The 12,245-nt window shown below is 40.4% G+C and overlaps 1 protein-coding gene across 11 annotated transcripts in view; it reads left to right on the top strand.

Moving 5' to 3' along the window:
• Window positions 1-5,475, top strand: part of LOC128339464 (protein unc-80 homolog) — a 254,333-nt gene extending 248,858 nt beyond the window's left edge. For all 11 annotated transcript variants that reach the window (XM_053283443.1, XM_053283442.1, XM_053283439.1 and 8 more), the window contains one exon: window positions 1,766-5,475. In XM_053283443.1, the coding sequence (XP_053139418.1) occupies window positions 1,766-2,038 (273 nt within the window). In that variant the 3' untranslated portion in view covers window positions 2,039-5,475. The remainder of the gene's footprint in view (window positions 1-1,765) is intronic.
• The last annotated feature ends 6,770 nt before the right edge of the window (window positions 5,476-12,245 follow it).

Below are 12,245 nucleotides of genomic sequence, written 5' to 3'. Positions count from 1 at the left end.
TTCCCATAATGCACTGCGCACTTGCACGGTGCATTACTGGAGCTCTAGGGGGTGGGACGACACACAGCGGTGCATCCCAGCACCCTGACCCTTGGAGCTGCTGGGAGAGCCAAGCTCATCTGGGCAGGCAATCCACCCACCCAGGGAAGGGGAGACGATTGTCTGTGGGGAAGGTAGGTTTAACCCCGCAGCCCGCCCGCAAGCCCTTCTCACTGCTTGTGAGAAGAGGCTCTCTGTATTTCTCTGTGCATACATGTTTTCCATTTATTTTCTCGTTGCATTGGTTCTGATTTAAGGAATAAAATAAAATCATCGTTTGTTGTGATATCTGAATCAGTACTGTATGACAAACCATTGCTTGTGTGTGGTGACTACCAAGCCAGGATCTAAAAACATGCTTTGAAGCTGATTGGCATATCACAGTTTGGGTGAATGTGGTTTGGCATTTCTGGTCAGCCAAGGTTTGGGATGTTTTTTCACCCTTGCAGGACATTTTTGGAATGTCGTCTGGGGATTTTTAGGGAAGAGGAAAACTACAAAAACCATGGTTTGCTTATATGTCTGGGACACAAATCATGGGCTTTCATTACATCTAAACCAACCCACTGAGGCGATTCTCATGATCGCCCAAAAGTGGGCTAAGGGAGCCTAGCCTGCTTTCTGGAAACCATGAGAACCACCAGGCTCACATGTGAACCTGGTTGCTCTCAAGCAGGTTACCCGCTTACAGAGCCCTCCCCTAAGCCCAGGTTAGCGGAGCGAGCACTCCGCTAACCTGGGCTCTACGATCGTGTGTTGCCACAGCACAACACCGCGCCGTGGCAACTCATGAGGAGACCCCCCAACTGGGAGGCTAAAAAGCAGCCTCCCGGCTTGGGGGTCTATCCAGCATGCTCTGTGCACTCGCACACAGCATGCTGGAATTTCTGGGGGCCACGCGGCCCCCGATCCCCGCATCCCCTGCTGGCTCCGTGACGGAGCCGGCAGTTGTGTGGGCGGCCAATCCGGCTGCCTGGGGAGGGCTCAATGATCATCTGTGGGGAGAGCGGGCTTAGCCCCACAAACCCTCTGGAGGCGGGTCTCACCATTGTGAGACCCGCCTCGATCGTGTCTTAAGAGTAGTTGTGGTACATTCTTATTCACTGAGGTCATTCACGCAATCAAAAATGGTGTTCTACCTGGGTTTGGGAACTGTATGCGCTCTCCATTTTTGGTTGTGTGGAAGCAAGGTATGTGGTGGGCTGCTGCCCCCCTTGCTTCATGTGCTGAGGAGATTTTTCTCCCACTCTTCCACCTCCTTGTCCCAGACCCACCCCCAGCAGCATCCTCTTCAGCAGCATCCCCCTCCTCCACTCCAGCCTCTCACTCTTCCTTTGAAAAGGAGTCCCGGAGCAGAAGTGTATTTCAGCTAATAAAGCGCTGGTCTGGAGCCTCTCCACGGAGATGCTTGAGGCCTACACGTGGTTGGCCTCACTGCAACAGTGACAGTAAAGCGGAGGGCAGCTAAAAGCAGCCCTGGTGGGGAGAAGAGATATGAGTAAGGCCTGGAAGCCGAGTATCTAGAATTTCACGCCTGGGTCCTGCTTCTGTGGAACGTTGCATTGTTTTTAAAGGCTGTAGAGCCTCTTAAGAGGTGATGGTTGTTTAAAGCCAGTTGCAATTTACTGTTGATTTGTAACCAAATATATAAGTATCTTTACTCTGCATGATCCTTTCTTATTCTTCCCATAAGTTGTAGCCTGAGTGTAAACTCTCTTCTTTCCAGAGTGAGATGCTTTCTGCTGAAAAGGAGAAAAAACCAGAGGAGGATTCAGACCCGAAGTTAGCTCAAGCACACAGTACACCTCCACCCACGCAGCTTTCTGACAGTGAAGACTTTACAGGCCTAGAGACCACTAGCTTATTACAGCATGGAGACACTATCCTTCACATTAGTGAGGATAATGGAATGGAGAATCCCCTTCTTTCTAGACAGTTCAGCTTCACGCATGTTGAGGTGGGGCAGACGGATGTTGACCTTGATGAGTCACATGTTTGACTCAGGACAGAGGGAGACAGCAGTACATTTGAAGAAAGAGAGAAATTCCTCTAGTCTTCATATTTGTCTGTAAGTAATTAAAAGAGCACTTTATATGCACTAGGGAATGCATCTAGTATTCTGTGTAGTACATGTGGGACAATATATTTTACAAAATAAGCCACGCCTTTGGACAGATCTAGTTGGACTCAGGGCAGACCATAAGACAGAGGAGTGACTTAAAATTGAAATCTTCCTGGGCACAGAATTAATTTACAACAGCTTAGTCTGCACTCCTCAGATTCTTCAGTATGGGACTCCCCAGTTTCTTCAGTATAACAAATTACATTAACAAAAACTAGGCAAGGAAATAAAGAAAAGAAAAAAGAAGCCCTTTTTTGAGGTTGGCCACTTTAACATAGTATCCTAAAGTTTATTTTTATAATATAACTGCAGAGCTGCAGGATGCGTTCTCACTACATGTGTTCCAATTAGTATCAGAAGATCAAACTGCAGATAAAGATCAGAGTGAGATTTTGAGTTATTTCTGTCCTTTGTTTGCAACTGCACACTCTGAGATATAAACCTATAAGTTGTTTTACTCCCTGAAAAGCTAAATGTAGACTAGTGAATGGAAGACTGTTAATACTATGCACTAATGTGGACAGTTGGGGCAAATATTCTGCAAATAAAGTAAATGTTACTAAATATTTTGCTTCAGAATGTTCAGCAACCTTATTATAAAGCAACAGGGGGAAAGTGTGTGGATCTAATATATCAATCTGCTGTGTTTGTATTTGTAAATATATATAAATCTTGTTTCCATTACAAATTGATCAGGAGCTGATATTGTAGGGAATATTTATTTCTGCATACTAAGAGTATGCAATATGAAAAAATATTTATTTCCATGTACACATATATTAATCTGCAATTAGACGTGATTCTCTGTGTGAAAAAACCTAATTGTTATCAGTTACAACTCTTTTGGAAATACATATATATATAGCTTATTCATCCCAAACCATGACAGATCTGCAGTTTAAATTTAAATGAAATATGAATGTAACTGTTAATTTTCAAGAAACTCATAAACTTTTTTATTCTGGCATCAATATGATTATGCATATTAATTTGATTCATGTTTTAAGGTTTCTAAAATGGATTTGTTGTGCCAGCCATATGTATGGTTATCAAAATAGCCTGGTTTGGGAGGCTACGTTTAGAGTATATATATTCATGAATAGAAATGGCTTCTGAAACTATGCAGGTATGGCATAATCAAAATATATAGCTACCATTCTCATTAAGAAACTAATTTGCATAACTTATGTCACTTTAAACCAATTAAGCCTCTACACCACACTATGGTGTGCTCTTTTTTCACAGAGAATGTAATGGTGTGTGTCACTTTGGTTCTTTTATATTCTGCATGCTTAAATGCATTAGAAACGCCGCAGTGTGATACAATGTTAAATGTACCGACCTGCTGGCAGACAAATAAACTTTACTATTTTTTTTTTCTTATCTCAGAATCACAACAGCAGTACTCTTTGCTCTGCAGTAGAGCATGTTGCAATCTCTTCTGCTTGGGCATCACATGTGAAGTTGGTTACCTGAACTACAGATTAAATATTTCCATTAGTATGACATTAATTTAAGATATAACTTATCCTTTCTCTCATTTCAGACTGAGCTTTTCTTTGCTTATGGTTAGGGATTATATTTCTTTTATTTCACATATTGAGTGAAAATGATAAGAAACTGACAGTGTAGCCAACAAGCATATCTCTGTATTATACAGAGATGTTTACAAAAATGTTTTCAATAATGACATTGTATATTAGATAAAGAAAGCATTTATCTGTGTCTGTGAAAAGTCCAAAATCACATTTTAAGAACAGGAGATACTGTGATTCGTTATATCCAAAACCTGTTCTTATGAAATCAAATATCTTTATCATTATCTGTTGTAAGGTACTGAATCCATTTTAGTAAGCCATAATGAGAATTCAAAAATATGCCTATTGTGAAGGGTCCTCCCCGCTAAAAATGATGTTACTTTAAAATGTCATAAATCTGGTAGCCCAAAAGGGCTGTTGCTGCTCGCTTAGGCAATTTACTGAGGTACTGAGCACGTCTGGGTTTTTGTGTATTTTCTTTTGTATCAGTTGCACTGTGCTAGAGGTGCATACAAATATATTCTTAACAGAATCTGTGCTTTCTTCCAGTATATTGATAAGTGACAAATATATTTCTGCTGTGAAGAAAAACTATGCTGCTTACTTAGTGTTAGAGGCCTTACGTGCACGTAAAAGTTCAACAAATGTCTAAATTGTTTAAAAAAGGTGTCTGTCATTGTTGAGTAAAGTTATTTCAGTTTTTTACATTAACTTGTTGATATTATTGAAAACCACAGTCTCCCTTTCTAAAATACTGTGGTATCAAGTTATGAGATTGCAGCCATACTCCTGAAGTTTACTGTAAATCCCCTCTTCAATATGTGCCTCCCAATAGCTTTACATGCAGTGCCCAAACCTAGTCCAGTTTTGTAGAAAGGGAGCATTATTGTATTGTTATGATTATGATCATCATATGTGCATTTGTGTCTTTTTTTGTTTTTTAAAAATGTGACCTTAGCTGTGCTAAATGTTAAAGTATATTTGTATGTGTATTTGTATGTACATGCGTGTATAGGAAAGTCAAGGAATGTTTTTTAAGAATGCTGCTGCCAGGATTTTGAAGAAAAGTTGTCTCGACTTAAATTGGATTTAATTGCTGTGGAATTTAACAAATGTATATATTTTTTAAAAATTGGCATTAAAAGTCCAATTCAACCAGTGCTATCTACATGTGGACTGCCCCCCCACCAAATGTCTAAAATAGAGCATTCCCTGTAAAGATTTGTCCAAATTGTTAAGCTTTAATACAATTTGTGTTGACACTTCCATTGCCAAAGAATGTATAAAAATATATGTTAAGGGAAAATAAAAGTACATAGTGCACAAGTCTCTACAACCATTAATAACAGCGGACATACAGTTAGTATATGATCTCAGGGCAGTCACGAGAATGTTACTGATATATGCTACATATAGGAAGTGAAGAAAGGGCTGTTTTGCCAAGTTAACTATTAAGATAAATTATCTGAAAATGAGGGGCTCTTATGAAAGACTTGTTTGTATGAACCATGAGGTAAAATATATCATATAATTAATTTGTATCAGTTAAGATTAATTTTTAATAGAAATGTGAAACCCTACTGAAAAGATGGAAGTGTTTAAAATGATGGGTGCAAAGCCTATGGAGATGAAATGTTATAGATCTGCAATGTGTGCCAAATAACCAAAGATGGATAAGATAATAATATAGAGATGTCTGAATTATGTTTATGAAAGAGATTGAAATAGTTTAATGTTTGGATATATATAAATAATTAAACTTGTCTACAAATATTCCATTATGTTTTCAGAAATGTATGTTCCTATAGGCTTCCAACCCCCTCCCAATCATAGGCGTTGGCTGCAGTGGCGTAACAAGGTTGGAGGAGGCCCCTCTTCAATAAATGAACATTTTCTTTTCGAGTGGCAGCGGCAGCCACCAGCACAAAGCCTCTGCCTTGCCACTGCGCCTCCTTCTGCCCCTTGCCTCCATTTTGTCACTTCTGTTGCTACTGCTGCTTCTTCATTGCCAGATCAGCTAATGAGAAAGAGAAGAGGAGGCATCGCAGCAATTAATGCAGAACCAGGTGCCTCACTGGCTGCCTCCTCCTCTGGACCGCCAGAAGCTTTGGCTAGCTAGAGCACCCTGCAGTCCAGAGGAGGTAGAAGAGGAGGGCGAGACAGGTGGGTGGATGCCTGCAGCAGTGAACAGGAGGAGCTGCCAACAGAAGGAGGGCTCGAGGGGAAAGGGGGGTGATAGAGGGCCCCATGAGAGGAGCAGCCTGTGCTCCAAGGCTATATTGGAACACCATTTTGCAACATATATAAAACTATAACTAGATAGATAGATAGATAGATAGATAGAATTAGAGCCCTGGGGGTTAGGGCCAGTGTTCTCTCTATTCCCACCCCCATCTGTATGCAGAATGAGTTTTGTTCTGGGTGGCAATATCTAGGCAGTGTGCATGCACATGTATTCAGAGTGGGGTCTTCCCGAGCAGGATCTAAAATTAACTGAGCAGACATCAGAACTTGTGTGTACATGCACAGGTGCACACCTTAGATGGAAGACTGGTTAAACTTCTGTCTCATGATCAGACATCCATCCATTATCTCCTTCTGAGGTCTACTCACAGCAGAGTAGCTCTACTTGACCACACCCACTAGCCTGAACCAAGTACTACACCCTATGGGGGGAGTTCACTAAGAAGTAAGTATGATTGGTTTTAATCAGATTTTATCCCGTGTGTGTGTGTGTGTAGGATAGTAGCCTTATAGTGTGGGAGCATATACGATGATTTGGAAATCTGTGGGATTTTTGTGATGAAAGCAAACCACATGTAATTATCTTCAGAATACCTCTAAAAACAAGAAAGAAAAAATTGGCAGTCTGAGAATCTACTCTGTTTTTTTATAATCCCTCATTAGAGAGTTAATTTGTTATGTATTCTATAATACAAAAGCTATATTCATGTCTGTTAAACCAACAATGTAATTAACCACAGTTAGGCAGTGATTTAACTCTCTTCATAACATAAAAATGCAATTCAACATTATCAGAGGTTGGGGTGGGGGAGTTGCGTGTTGTGGAAACCAGCTGAACACCAGCTGATCATGACATTTCCCTAGATAAGGGTGTGAGGTTGTTTTTGATGTGTACACATTTGTTTTGGTATAGTTGTCAATTTGTGGGTTTTGTGTGTTTCAGATCCTCAGAGCCACTTAAATATTGTTGAGACTGTTGTTCATTGATTAACAACAGAAGGCATTTCCCACCCTGAAGTCTGTGGAGCTAAAGTAGCAAGATATGACAATAACTACTCGCTTTGTATCATCTGTCAGATACAGACAAATGCAGCATTGGTGGAGAAGCCTGTTGCTTTATCCTATGAAAAATTACTGAGCTTTATCAGGGAGTGTGCTGAGTATGGAGACAAAGGTTTTCCTGAGATTAGTAGACACCGCGATGATCTTCAAGCAAAATGATGTTCGTGGCATAGAAAATGTTATCAAGAGACTATTCATATCAAAATGCTCAAATGTACCAAAGAACAATATGAAAAAAAGATAAAACCGAATACTGAGGAGGAAGACCCAATACTGTCAAGCAATACCTTCACTCGATCTCGATCATCACCTTACAAAAGGGAATTGTGTTTCTTTTGTGAGAATGGACCAGGTTAAAAGAAGAATCCTTTGCATTTAATTGCTACAGAAAATGCTGGTCAGCCACCTAAAGATGCAGCTGAAAGAAGTGGGAATGAGAACTGCTTGTCAAACTTTGTACATCCATTGATCCTCAAGATGCACATGCTATTGACATTAAATACCACAAATGGTGCTGGGCAACACATGTAACAAATGGCTCAACTTCAAGAGGCATACACAGGAATCCTTATGGCAAATAATGTGGACAGCCATCCCAGCTGCAAAAAAACAAAGCAACTTATACAGCATAATATAACAAATGTAGAATTCCATAAAACAAAATGAGTGAATGAATCAGAACATGTTTTTATCAAAATTTTAAGAGATGCTACAATTCAGTTAGCAGAAGAGAGCAATAGCAATAACAATAGCACTTACATTTATATACCGCTCTATAGCCGGAGCTCTCTAAGCGGTTTACAATGATTTTAGCATATTGCCCCAACATTCTGGGTACTCATTTTATCGACCTCGGAAGGATGGAAGGCTGAGTCAACCTTGAGCCCCTGGTCAGGATCAAACTTGTAACCTTCTGGTTACAGGGCAGCAGTTTTACCACTGCACCACCAGGGGCTCATCTCAATACTGATGGAAATGACATGAAAATATTCTATGATGCTGCTAAGATTCTACAAAAATTTATTACGAAAGCAGAGAGATGAGTATTTTCTGGTTCACTTACAGAAGTTACAGATCGGAATGTTCCGAATGAATTGTATAGCTTCTTCCGTTGGGTTCTCAACGGACCAAAAACAAGTCTATCCACAGAAAATAAAGACTGTGAAGTTAACCAGCATGCCATGAGTTTAGCTCAGACTACAGTGTCTTTGTTTCTGTCCCAGGACCAGGTCCAAAACATAAATCACCGACTCTAAGATTCACCCATGAAATGCCTCAACAAATGGAAATTGCAATAGCAGTTCACCAAGCTTTTCGAAGCAAGAAGCTTGTCAACATGTTGCATCAGTTTGGTTTGTGTGTTGACTATAACAGGATTTTAAGACTTGAGGCACAGATGGCTACAACTGTTGTAGAAAGAATGCTGGTCAATGATGACATCTATTTGCCTCCTGATGTAGTTGAAGGAAGATTCATATTCTTTGCAATAGGCAATACTGATTTTGTTAAAGATATGCCCGATGGTAAACAAACCGTTCATGGAACAGCAGTGGCTATATATCAGAGGTGTGAGGCTGAAGATGAGGCACCAGTAACTGAGATAACTGGGAGAACTCAAAACCACTCACTGGTTTTCCAGCAAAACGGTGGAAAATCTGCACATGTTAAAATGGTTTCCAAGACGGCAAGACATATCGCGGTAGCAATTTGGAGATTTCACCATGCTCAGGGTGGTGGTTTTATTCCTGCAGCCTTAAAATTGTACTCAGCTAAAGTAATACCTGAACTTTTGCATGGTGTTCAGTTAGGCCCTTACAATGATTTTGCTGCTTTAGAGAGCATACAGACAGGTTTTTTGAGAGCTCTTTCTGGCACATCGAGATGTACCGCCAGTGTAGTTATACGCACAGAGGCTGGCCTACTAAGGGTAGAGGTGCGGGCCTGGCTTCAAGTTATTTATTATTGGCTAAAAATACATCTGTGAACTGATGTGAAATACATCTGTAATGTGAAATACATCTGTAACTGATGTGAAATACATCTGTAATGTGAAATACATCTGTAATTCCCATGTTTCTCTTGATGGACCCACAGCTGGCCTGGTGCCTAACAGTGATCAATAAACTTTTTTCTAAGGGATTATCTCCTGAGCTGTTACTGGAACTGAACTTAGTGAGTGCTAAAAGAGTAGTCTGTCAGAGATTAGAAGACATTGAGATTCAAAACGATTGGGCTTGTTTGCCCGAGTTTTATAAAGTTATAAAGACCAGGGTTGGTCTTTCTCCTGCTTCATATCTGTACAACATTACTTTTAGCAAGTTTCGATGGGCTCTTTCAAGAGCCAGATTAAATGCTCTTCCATCTGCTTTATTGACTGGGAGATTTCAACATCTCCCCCTGGAGGCTCGATTGTGTCATTGTGATTCCGGTGAAGTTGAAACAGTAGCTCCTGTTTAATTATATTGTAAATTTTATCAGGAGTTCAAACATCATTTAATTTTTCCTATACTGTCCAGATTGCCAGGCCAATCCGATGATCATTTAGTAAATTTTCTACTTTCAGATAGGGTCTCCTCTGTCTCTAATACAGTAGCAAAGTTTTGTTATATTGCCTTTAGAGTGCATACTTCCCTGACTGTTATGAAGGGAAATTAAATTGTGTATGTGTTGTATACTTGTGTTATGATTTGGTCAATGACCATAAATAATAAACTGAAAACCACTCACTGAAGAAACTCCCAAGTACAATCACTAAACTTCCGGATTGTCATAAACCATCAGCAAAACCAATGATTGTATTGTAAATGCACTTGCAAGCCTGGGGAAGGATTTACTCCCCAACGATGGTACATCTGCTGCCCTTGAGGAATTTATATGTCAGTTTTACTTGCCTCGTACACAGAACTCACAGGTTGATAGGTTAAGGTGGTGGCTGTTTACCAAGAAACAAGCCCAATCTGAAAGCCTTCCACCTACAAGAGATGTATCACAACATCAAGCAATCATTTGGAATAATGATATGATCATGAAGCTTGTAATCCTATTACCTGAACAGGTTTTTCTAGTAAGAACTAATCAGCCTACTTTCCTTTCACTGTCTCTACAATTGGACTATATTTGATTCAAATCGAGGTCCACAAGTTAGATTTCTTGCACCTCAAATGTTCATGTGTCTGCCATCTTGGATCGGGGTGGAAAACATCATTACAAACGACACCATTGAAGTGTCCCTGTGTGTCACTCACTACAACTATACCAAATTTGGTTCAAATCGTTTAGACAGTCTCCAGGTTGGTACACTTGCACCTCAAAAGTTCACACAGCCACCATCTTGGATTGGTGTGGATGACATCACCACAAACTACATCATTGGGGCATCCCTGTGTGAACCCTACGGCGGTTCACAAGTTGGCCTACTTGCACTTCAAATGTTTACGCATCTGCCATCTTGGATTGGGGACATGATCACAAACTACACTGTTAAGGTGTCCCTGTGTGTCCCTACAACTGTACCCGATTTGGTTCATATTGGTCCAGGCATTGCAGAGTTGTAGCGGGACACACACACACACACACACACACACACACACACACACACACAATGCCAGGTGATCTCATAAGCCTACTGAAAAGTAGGCTAAAAATATGTTTGGAAAATGGATGGGGGTGTCTGGATACCAATAATGAGTGATCAACTCCCAACTCCGAAGGCTGTACTTCAGTTGGTGTGAGGTGTGGATGCATCACCTCCAGATGCCAGGGAGGAAGACGGAGCTGTCGTAAAGCAGGGTTGATCTGTTGCGACATGTGTTTCTCTGCATCGCAAAATACATAGGACCAAGAGGATGCCTGTGACAACATGATGGAGAATGAAGATCCAGAGGATGAGGAGCTAGAGGAAGAAGAGGAGGATCTCTAGGAAGAAGCAAATTAATACACATAATGTGATACGCCAAAGTGCAACCCCCCCTTTTATAATTATGAATGTTTTTCGTATGCTGTAATATTAATTAGGTGTAAGGTAGTTCATTTTTGTCAAAAAACCTTATTCAAAACTTGTAGTAAAAGTCACTTATGCAAAATGTTTATTATCTATCATTTAATTATTCATTAACAACTTTCACAGATCCGCACAACAGTCAGAGCAGATTCTCAGGCCGCCAACATGTTTTTCTTCTTATCCTTTGAGGTATTTTGAAGAGAACTGTGTAGGTGGTTTGCTTTCATCACACAAATCCCATGGCATTATTGCGCATGGTCCTGTACTATTAACTGAAAAGCTCTCAGTGTATTTTTCTTCTATTGCCACTATTAATATCTCAAACTTAGTGTAGTTTCATTTATTTTCTATAGATATTATTTTTTGTGTTTTTAAATTTTTTGCTTTAAGTCACATGAATGCTCCCTCGCTGAAATGATTCAAAGGGAATCATTTGGGGTTACATTTTATGTTCTTATCTCTTGAGCCATGACAAGGCTCAAGCATGAAAGCCTTAATTCATAGCACCAGTTTTGTAGGGTCAATTGCAGAATTCAGTGGTGCTGAAAATGCACTCAGTACTGCTCCTCAGCATGAGCTTTGATTTGGTATCTTCACCAATCTTATCTGAAATCTTCACCTTCACCTATAAATAGCATGTTCAAATTAGCATATTTAAACCAATAAATAGCATATTCAGGTACTGGAAAATGGAGTGGGGTGGTAGTCAGTGTTCTAATTTTTTTCATCTGTGTGTGAAATGAGTTTTGTTTTGGGTGGCAGTATCAAGGCAGTGTGTGCACACACTCATTCAGAGTGGGACCTTCCTGATTTGACCTGAGCAGGATCATAAATTAGCTGAGCGGACATCAAAAAACATGTGAGCGTGTGCACACCTTAGAGGGAACACTGGTGGCCTTTTGCAGTTGGTGAGTAATCCATGACAGCACTACACACAGCTTATTAGACAAGGTAGATAGACTCAATCATGACAGCAATGAATGCACCACTGAAAGACCTTAAAGGCCAAGTTGAAGACAGATCATCTTGGAGAGAATTTATCTATGTGGTCGCTAAGAGTCGACACCGACTTGAAGGCACTTAATCAACTAATTAATCAGATGTATACAATCAGGAGAGGAGAGCTGGTCTTGTGGTAGCAAGCATGACTTGTCCTCTTAGCTAAGCAGGGTTTGCCCTGGTTGCATTTGAATGGGAGAGTAGAAGTGTGAGCACTGCAAGATTCCCCTCAGGGGATGGA

Source organism: Hemicordylus capensis, chromosome 1, assembly GCF_027244095.1.
Source record: "Hemicordylus capensis ecotype Gifberg chromosome 1, rHemCap1.1.pri, whole genome shotgun sequence".
NCBI classification, from domain to species: Eukaryota; Metazoa; Chordata; class Lepidosauria; order Squamata; family Cordylidae; genus Hemicordylus; species Hemicordylus capensis.
Note: the sequence above shows the minus strand (reverse complement) of the source record. Positions and strands in the feature narration are given on the sequence as shown.